We start from the raw sequence: 21,071 nt of genomic DNA, 5'->3' as shown, positions 1-21,071 counted from the left end.
TTGTTGTTGTTTTTTTCTTTTGAAGACGTTTCACTTCTCATCCAAGAAGCTTCTTCAGCTGCATTCCATTCCCCACTATCCTGTTAGAGTTGAAGAAGCTTCTTGGATGAGAAGCAAAACATCTTCAAAAGAAGAAAAAACAAGAAAGTCCAGTTGCCTCCTGAAAAAGCATCTTTGGGACATCCTTTTGCTATGTTTTCTTCACTCTTTCAGTGAATCTGTTACCAATTTTTTCCCTCTCTCTCCTTTTAAATCCTTTTGTCTGAAAAAACGCCCTGGGAATAATTTCCCGATAAGGGAACGGGAATCTTTAAGGGAGACAGGCGAGCAAGAAAAGAAGTCCAACTGAGCTCCATTATGCATTGATGGAACTTGCAGCCAACACTTTCCTTGAAGGAAAACTGCCAAGCCAACTTACCTTCAGATCTCCTGAAATATTGGCCCCGGCCAGGATCCCAGTGGCTGAGGGGAAGAAGATAGAGAACATGCCAAAAAAGCTTCCAGAATCTCCTCGCCATTCAGGTGTGAGGTTCTCCAAGAAGATGTCACCTTGAAGAAGGAAAGGACTTTTTTTTAAAAAAAAGAAAATCAAGCAAGTACCCCAAAAGCCATTGAACATTTTTATTTTAAAGGCATTTGGCATTTTCAAAAATCCAGACTGTAGAGTTGTCTTAGAAAGAATCATTTGATTATCTGCTTTAATGTGGTTTGCTTTAATTAGCAGCAGCTCTTTAAGATCTGCCTATATTATTCTACTTGATGACTCAGAAGACGTGAACCTGGAGCTTCAGTAGGCACAGCAAATACTTGATACCTCAGCTCTTTCCCTTGTCCCCAAAAATAAAGGCTCTAGTCCTCCTCATCATCATCACCATCTCCTTTTAAGTACCCCATCATCCTTTCCAGGGTGGAAGCTGGGCAACTGAATGGAACTATCAGAGTGTTTACTGGCCAGATGCCCTTCCTGTCACCGGTACAGAATTTTGTTCAGCAGATGTATTCTCATTGTTCCCAGAGAGAGAAATATCTTCCTCTAGCCAGGATCAAATTCACAGCCTCCTGATTGTGAGATGAGAGCTCGACCTCTGGGCACTCAGGCTCTAGTCCTCATGATTCCAAATAGAGGGCACTTTTAATATGAACATAGGAAACTGCTTTACCGCGTCTCAATACTCAGTATGGTTAACCATAATGTACTGAACAAACTAGAATTGCCTGTATTCACAAATCTAATTATGGCTACGTGAAGAGTATGTAGTGGCCTGGTGGATCAGTGCAATGTGTGAACACCAGGCAAGGGGGGCAGACAACTGATCTGTCTTTGGCCATGGATGACCAGTATTGTTTTAGGCAAAATTTCTTCTGTGTCTGAGTCCATTAGAAGTCCCATGGTCAGAACCTGTGACCTTCGCTGGGCCTGTTGTGGTATCTACTTCTGAGATTCAGTTCTTCCTGAATATGGCCTGCTCTATTATGTTACTGAACTGTACAACATGTTCGGAACAATTAGGAAAATATGCTGCAAGAGTATAAAGAGTATAAATATTGCATCTGCTGCAACTCTTTAAAGCAGCTGCATCTCAGAAGATATGGTTGCTTTAAAGAGGAGAGCAGTACTTGTATTGCTACATAAACTGGGAAGCCATGAGATCTGTGTTATATAACTATGATTTCTGTCCAGAAGATCAAGAATTGCAAAGTATGAGTCTTACTACGATAGCTGAAGTAGCCTTTAGTCATTCTCTCTGGTGAGGCAGGAATTAACGTCCCGACGAAATAGTTGATGAAGGATACCATGATGACAAAGAAGAAGACAACTTGAGCCTGGGAAGAGAAGCAACAAGAGAAAAGATATGAAAGCTTCATTCCCGGCTGGATCAGCTTCCTGATACTGGATTTCATAGGAGACTTATTTAATATACATGGATTTTACCTGAATTTGATTATTAGTTATTTTCATTTACTGGTTAGATACAGATAGTCCTGGACCTACAACTGAGCCCAAAGTTTACCCCTCTGCCCCCCCCGACACTGCAACCGTCATAAATATGAACCAGCCGTTATGCCTCTGAATTCTGATCACATGACTGTGGGAATGCTGCAATGGTGCTGAAAAACAGCCATCAATCACTTTTTCCAGTATCGTTGTACCTGTCACTAAATGAACTGTTGTAAGTCGAGGACTACCTGTACAGTATATCCTTGGTGCAGTTAAGCTCTACAAGGTTCCCTGGGTAGGCAGCGTAGCTTTGCAGTAGAAATAGAAGTAAAATTTGTCTTTTCACTCCCCTTCCTAAACTGAGGGCAGTTTGATTGTTTCTAGGGAGATCTGACAATCCAAAAATCAACCACCTTTGCATAACCGATTTAATTTATTGTTTTCTCCCTCCCTCCCTCAAGGAACTTTTTGCCTAACAGTCCATACCACAATGCTGCTCGGCTCCTTTTAAAGATTTCAACACCTCGCAGTCAAATTTTTTTTTATATGCTACCTTATAACAACACGATAGCGATCGTATAATAAGGTGTATTCCACATCAAGAACAGCTTTGCCAGATAATCATCTTAGATCAGTGTTTAATGTTCAGAAACGAGTCTAGCTGGTTCTCCTCTTCATAAACGTTTGGCAAAGCTTTCCCAAAAATTGCCCACACATTGGGTTCCATCCTCCAGATATCTGAAGGCTGTTCCTGCTCAAATTGTCAGATGACAATAGATCCAACGTGGAGAAACAGCCCCTCCCCACAACCCACATTTCTTGGCTTCCCTCAATCATCTTCTCTAACCGCTAAGATCTACTCTCTCCTTCGGACTGGCCACCCATCCCAATGTCAACACGTCTGCGCCATTACTTTTGCTTCCCATTCCATGCCAGCCAAAGCGATTCCAAGGAGGACGGTGACGGTTATCACGCCCACAATACGGATATCGTTTACTGGATCAGTCATCACGGCATCAAACTCCTGTGGAAAGATGGAGAGGGTGAGCATTCCCTTCACATCAGCTTCCTCCTCTAAGCAGCCTCCCAGATGCAAACTGGCTGAATCTTACCATCCTGAGATGGTTAGATTGACCTGATTAGCCCAACAATGCCATCTGTTCTTAAAAGGTGGGGAGCAGTACTGGGAGAAGGATGGAAAGAAAAAAAGAAGGAAGGGAGGGAGGAGCGGGAGAGAGAAGGAAGGGGAAGAAGAAAGAGGGAGAGAAGGGAAGGCAGGGAGGGAGAGAGGGAGAGAGAAGGAAGAGAAAGAAGACAGAATGGAAGGAAGGAAAATAAGAGAAGGATGGAGGAGACGTAGAGGTTGAGGGGCAGAGGGAGGAAATGAAGGAAGAAAGGAAACAAAAGAAAGGAAATGATGGAGAAGAGGGAGAGGAGAAGGAGGAGAGAGGGAGAAGAAAAAGAAAGGAGGGAGGCAAGGAAAGGAAAGGAAGGGAAAGGAAGGGAAGGGAAGGGAATGGAAAGGAACAGGAAGGGCAAATCTTCTTTAGATGTTGTAGAAGTATGAGATCTGGAATCTGAAAGGTAAAATTGGCTTCATCAGGAGCTCCAAGGAATCACCCCACAATATGCACAACCAACATGCTATTAAGCAAACAGTGAAAACAGTATTTCTTAATCTTGCCAACTTTAAAATATGTGGACTTCAACTTCCAGAACTCCCCAGCCAGCATGCATCCATTGCTGCAGCATGTTTCCCATGCCAGCTGAGGGATTCTGGAAGTTGAAGTTCACACACCTTAAAAGGCTGCAAGATTGGGAAACCCTGAGCTAGAAGAACAGAGGAAAGACAAGAGTTTTTTTTCACACGTACCACCAGCAGGTCCTTCACTGTTTCGGAGAAACCCACTACGTGCATGGCCACAGCCACAGCATTGGCAAAGGAGAAGAGAAGGCCAATGGATCCACCAAGTTCTGGGCCCAAGCTGCGAGAGATCAGGAAGTAGGTTCCCCCTACACCCAACATAAGCAAAATGGAGTCAGTTTTGTTTTTTCCCTATAACCAGACGAGTAAATTTAAAATCAGAAATAGAAGGTTTTGCACACTGGAGAAGCAGCATATAAAAACTTTATGCAAACAACATTTATTGTTGAACATTAAACAAGACTAAGCTCTATGAAGAACAGTTGCAGGAATTGCGAACATCTACTCTAGTGGAAAGAAGCATAGATATGACATTATAGAAGTATTCCAATATCTAAGGTGGACAACTATGGCAATTTTAGGATCTGTGGCTGACTTGGGAACTCTGGGAGTTGAAGTCCACAGGTCCTAAAGTTGCCTTAATTGTCCACCCCTGCTGAAGATGGAAAGTTTAAGTACCTTCAAATAAGCTCTCATTATGTTAAAACTATGTTAAAAAACTAAAACTATGTTTAAAAAACACTGTCTGGATGTTCCTTTTTTTTTTTTTTTACCAGCTCCCCTGACCTCTGTTCAGGGCCCCTTGAATTGGCTTCTTGGACTCTGACCAGGTTTGTACTTTGACTTTTTCTCTTTTTATGCCTCCTGAGTCCTGACCTGAAACTGGGATGGCTTGGTATAACTCAGGGGTGTCCAAACTTGGCAACTTTAAGACTTGTGGACTTCAACTCCCAGAATTCCCCAGCCAATTCTGGGAGTTGAGGTCCACAAGTCTTAAAGTTGCCAAGTTTGGACAACCCTGGTATAACTGTTGGATGGCTGAACTGCAGAAACCCAAATGGCCATTAGAGGGCAGCAAAGAGATACACAGACAGACAGACAGACAGACAGAGTGAGTAGGCTAGGCCAGCAGCTGAGCAGAAAAGGGTTTGTAAGATTGTAAAAGATGATTTACCTGCTTTGACTTTGCCGTTGGTGGAAATTGCAGAGATGGAGAGACCAGTAATACTGGTCACCACAGAGGACATGAGAATGATCAACCAGGTTAGCCCTGAAAGAACAAGGAACATGTGGTAGTTTGGAAGCATGGCTATCTAATATCCATGGCCTAATAATGTACGTATTTAACAAAGAGGTGACCAATGGTATTATGTTCTTTGTAATACAGGTAGTGCTAATTTAACAACTGCCCTGTTTAGCAATAATTCAAAGCTACGATGAAGTTGAAAAAGTGACGTTACAACCAGTCCTCACATTTATGACCATGGCAACATTCCCATAGTCACGAGATTGCCATTTGTGGGTTTCACAATTCTGCATATAGGGTCAGAGGAGAAGTCAGCAGTACAATTGCAATCCCATGATGCCCGCTTAACAACGTGCCTGACTCATTTAATAACTGTGGAGGAAATGAGGTCATAGGTTCATCCCTGTTGCGTGATGTCTCCCTTAATGACTGTGTTGCTTAGCAACAGAGTTGCAGGCCCCAACTGTGGTTGTTAAGCAAGGGATATCTGTACCAGATTATAAGATTTAAGATCTTTCTGTCCAATCTTGTAATTATTAAACTAATTATTCAGCTAAGATTATCTACTTATATTACGTTATTCCTGCCTTGCTTTCTCCTAATTTGAAGGCAGCTTGATTAGTTTTTTATTAAGTTAAACGATTTGTCCTTTTGTTCTGAAGATGAATAGTCATTTTCTGTGGGCAAAATGCATTTGAAGATACAAAAACATTGTGCAGCATTAAAATATATATTTTTTCCTCCTTGCATGTATAGGTAACTCTCAACTTATGAGCCCAAAACTATGGTTGCTAAATGGTATTAAGTGAGTTTTGTCTCACCTTATAACCCTTCTTGCCACAGCTATTAAGTGAACCACCGCAGCTGTTAAGTTAGTAACTCAGTTGCTAAGTGAATCTGGCTTCCCATAGACTTTGTGTCTCAGAAGGTCGCAGAAGGGGAACACGAGACACTGAAACCGTCATAAATATGAGCCAGTTACCAAGTGATGGAAGTTTCATCACCCAAGCATACGGATGTTGTGAACGTTGTAAGTGTGAAAAACGGCCATAAATCACTTTTTTTCAGTGCCATTGTAACTTCTACCGGTCACTAAACAAATGGTTGTATGTCAAGGAGTATCTCTACATGATATAAAAGTATTTACAAACTCATATCAAGGCTGGCTATATATGATTTAAGAACCTTTTTCAGTAGGGAGAAGGTGAAATCAAGTCCCTCCCAAAGGTATTTTTTTCAAGAGGCAACAGGACTTTCTGGTTTTTCCTTGAAGACATTTTGCTTGTCATCCAAGAAGCTTCTTCAGCTCTGACTAGATGGTGGGGAACATGACTCATTTAATAGTCAAGAGCTGAAGAAGCCCCTTGGATGGGAAGCAAAATGTCTTCAAAGAAAAACCAGAAAGTCCAGTTGCCTCTTGAAAAAGCACCCGTGGGACAACCGTGGCCTGCATGACAGAGAATCTCCATAAAAATAGTCCCTCGTTAATTCCACAAAGTCTCTTACCTACGCCAGCCTGGGCCGTTATCCAGGGCAAACGGAGATAAAGAATCACACCCCAAATATTCAGCATGCATCGGATCTTGGGATGAAAAAAGACACTAGTGAAAATCTGTTCACAAAGTCACATTATTTAATTATTAGTTACATTTTTTTATCCTGACTTTATTAGTTTTATAAATCACTCAAGATGATGAAGGTACACTTAGTCCTCTTCTTATTTTCCCCATAACGACAACCCTGTGAGGTGGGCTGGGCTGACACAGAGAGGGATCAGCCCAAAGTCACCCAGCCAGCTTTCATTCCTAAGGCAGGACTAGAACTCACGGTCTCCTGGTTTTTAGGCTGACGCTGTAACCACTAGACTAAACTAACTCTCATTGGCATGTATTTTTACTTAGGTTAAGGTCAAGGTTCCCCTCGCACATATGTGATAGTCGTTCCCGACTCTAGGGGGTAGTGCTCATCTCCGTTTCAAAGCCGAAGAGCCAGCACTGTCCGAAGACATCTCCATGGTCATGTGGCCGGCATGACTAAACGCCGAAGGCGCACGGAACACTGTTACCTTCCCACCAAAGGTGGTTCCTATTTTTCTACTTGCATTTTTACATGCTTTCGAACTGCTAGGTTGGCAGAAGCTGGGACAAGTAATGGGAGGTCGCTCCATTATGCGGTGTTAGGGATTCGAACCGCCGAACTGCTGACCTTTCTGATGGACAACTGAGCGTCTTAGCCATTGAGCCACCACGTCCCTTGACTTTTACTTAAAAGTATTAAGAAGCCACTACATTAATCGGTGGCAGCTCCAGGCTTTATTTCTTCCCAATCATAGTTCCTACTTTTGGGACTGTTGACATCCCATCCATCCTCTTGGGTCAAATGAATTCACACATTGCACTGTGAACTTTACCATGACTCCCGTCACCCAGCCAAATCGAACGGGCTCTGCTTCCGGTTCGGGATCTTCCACGTCCTTTTCCTCCCCATCCTTAGAACCAGTTTCCATATTGGGGTCAGCACGGTCTGGGCCCCCAGGATATGCCTGCCCTTTCCCCTATTTAAACAAAGAGAAAGAAGAAAAGAAGCTGAAATTAGATCCAATGTGAACCTCCTATAGTTCTGCGCCTTAACATTTTTGTAGCTGCTCTCCTTTCTGGTCCTCTCCAAATGCGCAGGATTTTGGCTCCATTCTTTCCCCAAAATATGGCTTTGTGGAAAAAAGACTGGTGCTTTTTCCACACACTGTATTAAATTGTGATTTATTTTAATCATGCAGAACAAAATAATTGGGTTACTATACTGTATAGAAAAGAAAGACTAAGAGGTGACATGATAGCAAGTGTTCCAATATCTCAGAGGTGCCACAAAGAAGAAGGAGTCAAGCTATTCTCCAAGGCACCTGAGGGTAGAACAAGAAGCAATGAGTGGAAACTATCAAGGAGAGAAACAACCTAGAACTAAGGAGAAATTTCCTGGCAGTCAGTGGAACAACTTGCCTCCAGAAGTTGTGAATGCTCCAACACTGAAAGTTTTTAAGAAGTTGTTGGATAACCATTTGTCTGAAGTGGTGTAGGGTTTCCTGCCTGAGCAGGGGGTTGGACTAGAAGACCTCCAAGGTCCCTTCCAACTCCATTCTAGTCTAGTCTAGTCTAGTCTAGTCTAGTCTAGTCTATTGTGCTGATTTGAGTTGGGGTTTGTTCCTTTGTGATTTAGATTTTTAAAAATCAGTTTAGCCTGCATGGTTTATAAAGCCATGGAGAATCTGGTTTGGCATGTAGGGAGAAGCTACCAAATTTTCATGCTGCACCCCACAATTTAGTGCACTGTATAAAGATAATCCGGTTCACACATGATCAGAGGTCAAAATTGGTACTTTGAAAGCCACAATGATTTGCTTTACACTTTGCACACAAAGTTGTGGTTATTTTAAAACACGATTTATTAAAGAAAATGCAACTGGCAGGGATCTCATAACAAATTAAGCTCTAAAGCATGGTTTATAAACCATGATGTTAGGATTCAGGCAGCTTGCTAAGTGTAAATCAACAAGCCACATTAAGAGTTTAAGTCAACAGATGAGCCAGTCTGAAACAATAACTGAAGAGTTGGAAGGGACCTTGGAGGTCTTCTAGTCCAACCCCCTGCCTAGGCAGGAAACCCTATACCGTTTCAGACAAACGGCTATCCAACATCTTCTTAAAGACTTTCAGTGTTGGAGCATTCACAACTGCTGGAGGCAAGCCACTGATTAATTGTCCTAACTGCCAGGAAATTTCTCCTCAGTTCTAAGTTGCTTCTCTCCTTGATTAGTTTCCATCCATTGCTTCTTGTTCTACACTCAGGTGCCTTGGAGAATAGTTTGACCCCCTTTTCTTTGTGGCAACCCCTGAGATATTGGAACACTGCTATCATGTCTCCCCTAGTCCTTCTTTTCGCTAAACTAGACATACCCAGTTCCTGCAACCGTTCTCCATATGTTTTAGTCTCCAGTCCCCTAATCATCTTTGTTGCTCTTCTCTGCACTCTTTCTAGAGTCTCCACATCTTTTCTACACCGTAGTGACCAAAATTGAATGCAGTATTCCAAGTGTGGCCTTACCAAGGCATTATAAAGTGGTATTAACACTTTACGTGATCTTGATTCTATCCCTCTGTTGATGTAGCCTAGAACTGTGTTGGCTTTTTTGGCAGCTGCTGCACACTGCTGGCTCATATTTAAATGGTTGTCCACTAGGACTCCAAGATCCCTTTCACAGTTACTACTACTGAGCAAGGTACCACCTATACTGTACCTGTGCATTCCGTTTTTCTTGCCTAAATGTAGAACCTTACTCTTTTCACCATTGAATTTCATTTTATTCTTACCGGTTCTGCGTTCCTCAACATGTCCAACGAGGGCCGGATCTTCCGCCGCCCAGGGGGTGCAGAGAGCGCATAAAACTCATATCGGGGACAAGCATCAATCGAAGTCTCATAATCGGGGGGAGCTGAAAGAGATCCGTTTTCTTCTGCTTGCGTGGAAGAAGGAAGATCGGGTTTAGGTGTGTGGTTATCTTGCTCCGAGGAAAGGCCATTTTGTAATTTTCGAACTTTGAAACGTCCAAAGGAAAGGACAGTCTTGTAGGATGAGGAATTTTCTTCCATGGCCTTCTTAGAATTGTTCCCACCTGCTAGGAAGAGAAAGAACATATATGCATTTATTTTTCCAGCAAGGCTGCCCCCTTTGATTTTATCCACCACTCAACAAGCCAGGAGTTAGGTAGACATTCATGATTTGACCCATCCCATTGAAGCCAGTACTGTCCATGGGATTTTCATGGCAAGGTTACTGGAGAGGGTTGCCATTTCTTTCTCCAGTGGATCACGTTTTGTCAGAGCTCTCTGCTAGGCTGGAGAAGACTCCTGTGAGTCCTTTGGACTGCAAGGCAATCCAACCGGTCAGTCCTAGAGGAGATCAACTCTGACTGCTCTTTAGAAGGTCAGATCCTGAAGAGGAAACTCAAATACTTTGGCCACCTAATGAGAAGGAAGGACTCATTGGAGAAGAGCCTAATGCTGGGAAAGATGGAGGACAGAAGAAGAAAGGGACGACAGAGAGCGAGGTGGCTGGATGGGGTCACTGAAGTAGGAGGCATGAGCTTAAATGGACTCCAGGGGATAGTAAAGGACAGGAAGGCCTGAAGGAACATTGTCCATGAGGTTGCGATGGGTCAGACATGACTTTGCAACTAACAACAATTCAAGCCAGTATTTTAACCATTACACCGTCTCTCTTACTTAGCTAAGGCCGCAACTTAAATTTAATCCTGGTTGAGCAGTTCCTGGGTCCAGAAATGTATTATCACAAGATAATCCTTCATCCCCAAATTTTAAACCACACAACAGGGTCCTGAACAAGGTAGAACATTTCATAGACGTCCTTATGCACATAAACTGTATTTCTGAGCAAGGCAAAAAGCTCCTGGCAGTGACTGTACAGACCCTTCTTATTACAAGTCACCGACCCAATAACTGAACTTCTCTGGCAAGATAACCAAGTGATTTAAAATACTGCAAAGAATTAGAATTTAGAATTAGAATAAAAAGAATTTATTCCATAACATAGGACAGATTATTTTTACAAGAGTATTTTTTACGAGACTCTTGTAATTTAGAATTTGGATAAAGAGATGTATAAAGTAAGAGCAAACCCGTGGAATATTTACAAGTACATTTGGTTCTGTTGTTCCTGGGAATAGAAAAGTTATATATGGCTCATATTCTTTCTGTATATCTGTTTCTGAAAAGCAGAAAAGTGGGGGTTTTTTTCAGATCAAAATCTGAAGAGTTCCATTCCAAAACACCCAATTCAAAATAATTCAAGCATGCCCTTAAGTGACACCAAAATGATTACGTTTTCAAGATCGTTTTTTGAGTCTAGTTGAACTATATTCATCATAAAGCTTTATCCACTTTTCTCTTTATTTTTACAACTGAAAACTAAGACATCATTACTCTAAACTCAGTTTGAACCTCTTGTTTCCATACAGCTTTGAAATGCATATCATGTTTTCTAATCCATTAAATAAAGGCATAGTGGCAATGGGTGGTCATCTATAATCAATCAAGCTTTATCTAGGTCATTGATCTGCCTAAAATGCTATTATAGGATGGCAATTTAGCATAATCTCTACACAAACAGCCTAGCCAATGTGCAATGAAAAATGAGCTTTTAATATTACTGCCACAGCTATAAAATAACATCACAAATATAAATAGTTAAGACAACAGTTTAGTATAGTACAGTTTAAAATAATGTGATATAATGTTAATATACATTATAAAAACCTATGGAAAAATAGCAAAACATCAGAAATATTAGCCAAAGACTATACAAACATTGTATTGCAAAAATCTCCAGGTAAAAATGTAATTGGTACTGATATTAAAACTATATAAGCTATGATGAAATGGCGGTAGAAAACGGCAGTATCCACTTCATAAAAAACGATAGCAGTAAAAATGGTCATGTTAAATTATTAGAAATAAAATCAATTACACAATAGTCATTACAGAATTAAAAGCACAGTCTCCATCTATCCTGGTCTTGCCAAGGACATAATCAAAATACCATACTTTTTAATTTAGCACATTTTCTAGGATATAGAAAGAAAGACAGACATGCACTATTTAAGTTGAACTAATTCTCAGGTAGAAACTACAGAAGTTTCCCTATAAGACCACATACAAATATATTAAATCAGAGGTAAATCCCATTGAATTCAATTGATTTTCTTCCAGGAAAAATATAAGCTGGCAAAAAAAAATCTCCCACATTCAAAACATTTGATTTATGTCTGTTTCCGTTATTTTAACAGTATTATGTTAACAGACCAGGGGGGGATATACCTCATCAGAAAAAGATGAAATTAATCCGTTAAAGTTAACTAAAGAATTTTGTGGCCCTTTAAGGATGAATCTAATTTGCTGTGGTAGAACTAACCCCAAGACCTTAAGAGTCATGCTATAATAAATTAACAAGTTCTTTAAGAGCCACAAGGATGGTTTTGAATTAGAGTGCAAGAGTAGTACAATCATTTACAAACTCCCATTTACTGGGGCAATGCATTTTCCTAATAATTAAATATATTTATATATTAATTAAATATATTTATATATTTAACATATTTATAAAATATATTTTACATATTAAAATATATTTATTATTAGGATATTTATACCAACCTTGGTCTCATCCAGCAGTATTATTATTTTTTCCTTCCAGAAGGCTACACTGCAACAAGATACAGGAATTATTTTTCTTAGGGATGGCCAAAAGACCAAATTAATTATATAAACTATAAGAGAGAGAGAGGGGGGGGGAGAGACAGACTCAGAGAGGGGGAGAGAGACAGAGAAAGACACAAACACACACACACACACACACACACACACAGAGAGAGAGAGAGAGAGAAGAGACAGAGACAGAGAGAGACAGAGAGAGAAACAGACAGAGAGACAGACAATAAAAATCTGTTTTCTCACACTTTGAGTATTTGAGTATTTCCAAGAACTGCCCTGAAAATAGATGCCTGATACAGTTCGTTTCTCTGCAGGTACGAAATTTGGCCTTCACTCCTCAAAGTCAAAATGGAAAGAACCACTCCAGCCTAGGACCGATGCTGCGCTAGATTGCTTAAACCTGACGGTCAAGAAGAATAAAAGCAGAAAGAATGAGATAGCAGGGAGCAGGGGGTAAAGAACAACCCAACTGCAGTGACCGAGGAACCAGAAAAGAAAAGAAAAAGTCCCAGAAACTAGAAGATGAGATGGAGACTTCATCTACCTGTTCCTTCAGCGTCTTCAGGCCAGCCCTTGATATCTTATCTCTCACCTGCTATCTCTCCTGACTTATAAAGCCTCCTGATGAAGGCAGGTCCAGCTCTTCTAAACTGGACCCAACAGCTCCTCACTGCCTTGATCCCTCCTATCCATCATCCACACCTCCACCCCCCCCTCTCCAAATAGACAAACTTTCCAAATGCAAGAAGGAAAGGGGAGGGGGGGGCGGAGGCGGCAGGGGGGGGGGAAGAAGGTTAGGGGTGGAATTGAAAGAACATCCTCCCCCTTTCTTGCACATAACATAAGAAGTTAAGGGCCCTGTTTGCTCGTCTTATCTCCTGCCCCTGCAGCGTTCTTTCCACTAGCCCATTTGTACAAGGCAATGGAAACTTAGAAAGACAATGGAAGGCTGGAGGAAAGCTGGAGCCTCAGGGATCTGTCTGGCTGGGTGTGTGGCTGGCCCGTGGGCAAGGGGGTGGGCAGCAGGCCAAAAAGCAGCAGGACGCAAGAATGCAGGCTTCAGATCTTGCAGGCAAGCTTAACAGAATGACAGAGTTGGAAGGGACCTTGGAGGTCTTCTAGTCCAGCCCGCTTCTCAAGAAGGAGATCCTATCCCATTTCAAACAAACCTCTTCTTAAAAACCTCCAGTGATGGAGCACCCCCAATTTCTAGAGGCAACTTCTGTTCCACTGGTTAATTGTCCTTACTGTTAGAAGTTTCTCCTCAATCCCAGGTTGCTTCTCTCCTTGATTAGTTTCCATCCATTGTTTCTTGTCCTCCCCTCTGGTGCTTTGCTAAATAGGCTAACTCTCTCCTCTTTCGGGCAACATCTCAAATACTGGAATGGTGCTAGCCTGTAACCCCTTGTTTTCTCTAAGCTAGCCATACCCAAATCCTGCAAACGTTATTTTTTGCCTCCAGGCTTTTAATCATTTTAGTTGTGCTTCTCTGCACTTTTTCCAAAGCCTCAAAATCTTCTTTGCAATGGATGTAGTATTATTCCAGGTTTGGTCTTTTTTTGAAACCAAACGTTCTCTGTCTGTTGAAAGTTATTCACAGAATATAGTTTCAAATCCTCAGATTGTTGCCCGTCACCAGATCTGTTAATTAATTCACCCCCTCCTCTTTGTGGCAGGCTCTCAGATACTGGAATACAGCTATCATATCCCTCCTAGTCCTTCTTTTATCTGCAAATCCAAACCCAAATCCTGCAGCCGTTCTTCATATGTTTTAGTCTGCAGGCCTTTAATCAACTTAGTTGCTCTTCTTTGCACTACTTTCCAGTTTCAACATCTCATGAACTTTGGGCATGGGATATGGTAGATGGTGTACTTTGGAGCAAGCACTACTCAAGCAGGAGTTCCTTGCATTTCAGACAAATGGCTGAAATGTCTCTTTTTAAAAGCCTCCAGGGATGGAGCTCCCACAACTTCTGAAGGCAAAAAAAAGGCACTGGTTAATAGTTCTCACTGTCAGGAAATTTCTTCTTTGTTCCAGGTTGTTCCTCTCCTTAATTAGTTTCCAGCCATTCTTTCCTTCTGATGCTTTGGAAAATAGCTTGTCTCCCTCTTCTTTGTAGCAGCCCCTGAGATATTGGAACACTATTATTATCATGTCTCCCCTAGTCCTTCTTTCTATTAAACTAGACATACCCAGTTCCTGCAACTATTCTTCATTTGTTTTAGCCTCCAGTCCCCTAATCAGCTTTGTTGCTCTTCTCTGCACTCTTTCCATCTTTTTTTTATATTGTGCTCCAGGTTAAGCCATGCTTCTTTGCCTTGCATGTTCAGGGACTTGAACCATCTGTTAAGGCATGTCTGGAGAAGGAGGAGGAGGCTAGGGGTTTGCTTAATTGATTTAGATTCAACCTTCGAATCCAAGTAGGACAATCTAGATCAGTGGTCGCTAACTGGTGGTCCGTGAGAAAATTTTGGTGGTCTGCAGAAAAATTATTTTTATTTTTTATATTGCACTAAATGAGGGGCCCTCAAACCCTCAAGTCCCAGGGCCAGATCATGTACAAATGAACATTTGTGTTGCTGCAGAAAGTCTCCCCCTTTGGAGGTTCTTGGTGTGGGTCAGAGGAGGGGCAGAAATTCCGACTCAGGGGCTGCTTCAGCCTCCTGGTGTGGGGCTTTGGGTGAAGGCTGGAGGGAAGCGCCACTGGTGGCAAAGAGCCAGAGGGCCTTATTCCAGTGGGACTGCATCATGGCCTGGAATTGGCTGCCCATCTCAGCCCACTGAGCCTCCAGGCACCGGTACCTGGCCTTGCACTCCCACAGGTCTTGGAAAGCCTATGCTCGTAGTCCTCAGTGAGGTGCTTCTTCTGAGCCTCCTTCTCTGTCAGATCCAATTTGAACTGAGCTGTTTTGCCAACTCTTTCTCGTGGTGGCTGCTTAGCTCCAACAACTGCTTTCTGTTGGGGCCCTAGGGAGCTCGAGTGGGCAGGGGAGGAGTGGCGAGGAGAGGCTGGCAAGGCGCCCCTCGACATGAGTGACATCGAGTTGGCCACGCCCACCCAGTCACATTACCGCCTCACCACGCCCAGCCAGCCAGTCATTAGGCAGATCATATTAGGGGTCCGGCGGGATTTAAAATTATGAATTTAGTGTTCCTGAGACCTGAAAGGTTGGTGACCCCTGATCTAGATAGCTTCCACAAGGCACTAAGAACATGGAAGACTTGAATGCCTGAAAATATTTTTAAATATTTTAAAATTTTAAAAAGAGACACAGTGATTCCAACCAAGGCATTCTAAATAAATAAATAAATGAAGCAAGAAAGAAAGAAAGAAAGAAAGAAAGAAAGAAAGAAAGAAAGAAAGAAAGAAAGAAAGAAAGAAAGAAAGAAAGAAAGAAAGAAAGAAGAAAGAAAGAAAGGTGCATGCCAGAACAGAGGCTTTGAAGTTAATTCAGGAAACTAAAGTGACGATTGCACATCAACATGCAACATTGTTTGCCCTGATCTTACAAGTGTTTCTCAACTCATTGTACACAAACCACAGCTGGATACAGAGGCAGCTCAGCTGGGACAGTAAATCCTTCAAACCGTAGCTTTTTTCAAAGTCGACCCAACTGATAAATGTTAATAACACAATACTTGTAGAAATATACAAACAGAGCTAATGCTAAGTGAAACATTGGTTAGGTGAATTTTGCTCCATTTTACAGCCTTTCTCGCCACAGTTGTTAAACAAATCACTGCAGTGGATAAGTTAGTAACCCGGTTGTTAAGTGAATCTGGTTTCATCATTGACTTTGCTGGTGAGAAGGTCTCAAAAAGAAGATCCTGTGACCTTGGGACACAGCTACGGTCATAAATATGAGGACAAGCACCTGGATTTTAATCATGTGATCATGGGGATGCTACAAAGGTCATAACTGTGAAAAAAAACGGTCATAAGTCACACTTTTCAATGCCATGGTAATGTTAAGTGGTCACTAAACAAGCTGTTGTAAGTTGAGGACTACCTGTAATATGGAGGGAGACAGAAGGTTTACTTTTCGCTCGCTGCAGAAAGAAAGATCGTGAACGGAAACTTAAAAACCACACACAACAGGTACCATATAAATACCACACAGAGAGCAGGCCAAAGCACACATTCTGCTGATACCATTTTATAAGGCCTTGCTAAGGCCACACTTGGAATACTGCATTCAGTTTTGGTCACCACGATGTAGAAAAGATGTGGAGAAGAGCAACAAAGCTGATTAGGGGACTAGAGACTAAAACATGTGAAGAACGGTTGCAGGAACTGGGTATGTTTAGCTTAAGAGAAAGAAGGACTAGGGGAGACATGATAGCAGTGTTCCAATATCTCAGGGGTTGCCACAAAGAAGAAGGAATCAAACTATTCTCCAAAGCACCTGAGGGTAGAACAAGAAACAATGGCTGGAAACTAATCAAGGAGAGAAGCAACTTAGAACTGAGGAGAAACTTCCTGACAGTGAGAACAATTAATCAGTGGAACAGAAGTTGCCTCCAGAAGTTGTGAATGCCCCAACACTGGAAGTCTTTAAGAGGATGTTGGATAGCCATTTGTCTGAAACAATTTAGGGTTTCCTGCCTAGGCAGGGGGTTGGACTAGAAGACCTCCAAGGTCCCTTCCAACTCTGCTATTGTATTGTTTTGTATTGTATTGTATGGCTAGAGAGAAGTTCCCCGAGAATGGACTCCATCGCAAGTCCAAAAATCTCTAAAGACTAAACCTCTAGTCCCAGTGACCGGCCCAGATTGCATCCTGCAACATTATCATGGGACATATATATTCAAATTCATTTGTGAAACTTAAAAGCAAGGTGATTTGTGGCAAAACCTTTTTAACCTGCTCATAGTAGAAACTTTGAATTTCTCCCACTAGCACTTGTGATAACCAGAGGCCTGGTTTTTAAAGTCGAGCAGACAAGTTCTTGAAGATTTAGGCCATTTCTTAACTCCAGAAACTTTAAGAGGGATGTCTCAAAGGTGCTTTTTGTTTTTTTCAAAAGGCAACTGGATTGTGTGTTTTTTAAAAATATATATATAGTCCATTTGCCTTTTTTTAAAAAAGCACCTTTGAGACAATTATGACTTGGATAACTGAGAATATTCAAAGACATTTAAGAGGGATGGACTTCAACTTCCAGAATTGACCTGCAAATCTGATTTATGACAGGCTTTGCAAATCATGCAAAATCATGATACCGTTGGGTGAGACTTAGCTTAGAAGATTATGCCAACTGGGACAATGTGATTTAAACCTCCCCCTCCCCAAAAGTAATTATTACCAAATCTTGACTTAGCAAATATGCAAACCCAGGCAACCTTTCAGCTCCTTTCCCCTCAGAGGATTCTTAGAAAGATAAAATTAAAGGGGTGAGTGTGGATATATTGTTTTCAGACATGCATACCTTGAAAGAAAGGTGAAAAGTATCTCTTATCCATGGAAGAGACAATTAACTTAGTTGAGAAATTCTTCTCTCCTTATCTGTCCCAGCACCCTGGGCTCCAGGTATAGAAATTCAGAATTATATAATCATTAAGCATTACAATAGTCTCGTGTAAGTTCTGGGTGTGTCCAAGATAAGGATTCACTACTTGGTTTCTTTCCCCAAAAAACTTTTCAGTTCAGAAAGAAGCTAAAATGCAAGGAAATATAATGTAAAATAAAATAAGAAGTGGGTGTCAAGAAGCCAAAATTGGGAATGTAAGAAAAAAAAGGAGAAGAAAGGTGTAGAAAAGAATAACTTCCAACTTTCTTTGATACAGATACAAGAATAAAATATATATTTTTGCTCTAAAATGAACAATGCTGTTGTTGTTAGTGGCGAAATCGTGTCCAAACCATCGCGACCCCATAGACAATGTTCCCCCGGGCCTTCCTGTCCTCTACCATCCCCTGGAGTCCATTTAAGCTCAGGCCTACTGCTTCAGTGACTCCATCCAGCCACCTCATTGTCTGTTGTCCCCTTTTTCTTTTGCCCTCAGTCTTTCCCAGCATGAGGCTCTTCTTCAGTGAGTCCTTCCTTCTCATTAGCTGGCCAAAGTACTTGAGTTTCATCTTCAGGATCTGGCCTTCTAAAGAGCAGTCAGGGTTGATTTCCTCTAGGAGTGATCAGTTTGATCACCTTGCAGTCTAAGGGACTCTCAGGAGTCTTCTCCAGCACCATAGTTCAAAGGCCTCAGTTCTTTGGCACTCAGCCTTTCTTATGGTCCAATCTTCACAGCCATAGATCGCAACTGGGAAAACCATAGCTTTGACTATACGCACTTTTGTTGGCAGGGTGATGTCTCTGCGTTTTAGTATGCTGCCTAGATGTACTATAGCTTTCCTGCCCAGGAGCAAGCGTCTTTTTATTTCTTGGCTGCAGTCCCCATCTACGGTGATCTTGGAGCCCAGAAAAATAAAATCTGTCACTACCTCAATTTCTTCCCCATCTATTTGTCAGGAATTGAGAGGCCTGGTGCCATGACCTTAGTTTTCTTAATGTTGAGTTTCAAAAATGAATTATAACACACAGTATTCCCACAGTTGCAAACAGTTCCAACCACCCAATCTCAGAGTTAAAAGTTTAATTTCTTTCACCTTCAAGTAAACAGTTCAAAGTTGGTTTCCCAGTAGGAACACAGCTAGACAAAGTCTTTTGTTTAATCAAAATAGTGTTGTCATCTCTGCCAACTTCATGAACTGCAACATCCATTCTTCACTTGTGGGAATGTGTGAGTCCTTCCGTCTCTATATGCATGAAAGTCTTGTGCTATTTGCTTCATTGTCAACATCTCAATTCCTCTCCCTTCCCTGCTTTTCAAGGCAGTTGCTAAAAACCTTTGATTTTTAATAATTCAGAAGTCAATTTATATTCACCTTTGGCTTATTCTAATTTAAGGTGACAATTCCTGGAAAGCAAAATGTCCTGACATTCACTGCTGAGTATTTTTCAGCTGGCTCAATGAAATGATCATCAAGGTTTTGGGCTGGGAGAAGAAGGGTGAATGTCCCTACTAAAGAATTTCCTAAGATGTTAGCATCTTTCCTTGACATTTCCTGCACATTGTTCCGCTGGAGCAGATTGTATGGTAGTGGGTTTCAGTTTTACTTTCTTTGGGACCCACTAATTATTTCAAAACCTTTGTCTCACCAAGGCAAAAAGGAGTCTATAAGAACTACAGAATGATTTTGAACAAGGATAATTATCGTGCTGGGTAAGGGTAATGGTCACATAGATCAACATTCTGGGTCTAACTATGGCCTGTTAGATGCACAGATCTGGAACAAGAGTGCAGAGAAGAGCAACAAGATGATTAGGGGACTGGAGGCTAAAACATATGATGAATGGTTGCAGGAACTGGGCATGGCTAATCTAGTGAAGAGAAGGACCAGGGGAGACATGATAGCAGTGTTCCAATATCTCAGGGGATGCCACAGAGAGGAGGGGGTCAAGCTATTTTCTGAAGCACTGAAGGCCAGACAAGGAATAATGGATGGAAACTGAACAAGGAGAGATTCAATCTGTAAATAAGGAGAAATTTTCTGACAGTGACAGCAATCAACCAATGAAACAGCTTGCCTTCAGTTGAAGTTGTGGCAGCTTCATCACTGGAAGCTTTCAAGAAGAAACTGGACTGCCATCTGTTAGAAATGGTGTAGGGTCACCTCCTTGGGGTGGGGTGGGGGCTTGGATTACATGACCTACAAGGCCCCTTCCAACTCTGTTAATCTGTTAAAAAGAGTCCCTTTTCCCACATTGAATTCTACTTGGTCAACAGCGATTATAAGTAGCTGTGACAGGCTAAACCAGTATTTCTCAACTTCAGAAACTTTAAAATGGGTGGACTCCAACTCCCAGAATATCCCAGCCTGCATGGTTTATGGAATGTTCAGGAGGTAATAAGGATTGCAGAACCATCAGTGGCAGCTTTTAAAAAGAGACTGAACAGCCTTTGGTCTGGAATGGCAGAGTTATGAATTATGGCTTCCATATTATAATAGCCGAATCTACACAGTACACCTAGCCGAAATCAGACTTAGTCTGGCTTAGTGTGATGTATGAACAAGTCCAATAACCTATTCCAAGGCTACCTATGAATATTCCTGGATGAATATTGGAATTGAACCTGGGTCTCTCATCCAATAATCTTAAATGCTGCACAATATTGGCTGGGTGAGATCGGTTTGCCAAATACCGGTAACTTAGTAAGCCAAACTCTAAATAAACCAATTGAAATAAGTACGCTGAGTAAATATTCCAACCTGCTCTTTTCATTACCACACCTTTAACAACAATATGAAAAAAAATTATTCAAATTAAACTTTGCATAAAGCAAGACAGGACATGTCTTTGATTGTTCCTTTACCAAAGGCTCCAGTTTAAGGCAGAAGAGCAGGAGAGGAGAAAGCAATTGGCAACTCTTAAGAAGGATTACAGCAGGGGTGTCAAACTCGATTTCATTGAGGGCTGCATCAGAGTTGTGTTTGACCTTGGGAGGGCTGGGGAGCCATGGCCAGCTCAATGTCACTCCTGCCAGGGGCACCTATGGTGGCCTGAGTGCTCTGAGCACTCCGTTTTTGGCTGCCACAGCATCCTTCAACCCTCTGCCAGTAAAAATCGAGCTTGGGAACCCATTTTCACTGGCAGAAGCACAACGGGCCACTCCTTCACAATTTGGCCCCGCGACCAGATCTAAGTACCCTGCAGGTCAGATCTGGCCTCCGGTTCTTGAGTTTGCCACTCCTGGCTTACAACACTGGAGAATGCATTGTGAAAAAATGAGAAATAGCTAAATTCAAAAGCACATATTTAAATTTAAATTTATTTGCAGTGGATATAAAGCAATCATTACTTTGAAACAAATGCAGCTTTAATAAATACGTTTTCTTAAAC

General features: G+C 41.7%; 1 protein-coding gene across 1 annotated transcript in view; it reads right to left on the bottom strand.

Annotated features, from left to right (window-relative positions):
- The window catches only part of LOC309381424 (solute carrier family 12 member 3-like), a 62,249-nt gene that overhangs the window by 28,705 nt on the left and 12,473 nt on the right, over positions 1-21,071 (bottom strand). Inside the window, exons 2-9 of the mRNA XM_081932389.1 lie at positions 9,255-9,559; positions 7,301-7,444; positions 6,397-6,472; positions 4,819-4,914; positions 3,813-3,952; positions 2,853-2,963; positions 1,713-1,824; positions 419-549 (exon numbers count right to left, since the gene is read on the bottom strand). Of these exons, the coding sequence (XP_081788515.1) occupies positions 419-549; positions 1,713-1,824; positions 2,853-2,963; positions 3,813-3,952; positions 4,819-4,914; positions 6,397-6,472; positions 7,301-7,444; positions 9,255-9,559 (1,115 nt within the window). The remainder of the gene's footprint in view (positions 1-418; positions 550-1,712; positions 1,825-2,852; positions 2,964-3,812; positions 3,953-4,818; positions 4,915-6,396; positions 6,473-7,300; positions 7,445-9,254; positions 9,560-21,071) is intronic.

This window comes from Natrix helvetica (assembly GCF_964273705.1).
Source record: "Natrix helvetica genome assembly, chromosome: Z".
Lineage (NCBI taxonomy): Eukaryota > Metazoa > Chordata > Lepidosauria > Squamata > Natricidae > Natrix > Natrix helvetica.
Note: the sequence above shows the minus strand (reverse complement) of the source record. Positions and strands in the feature narration are given on the sequence as shown.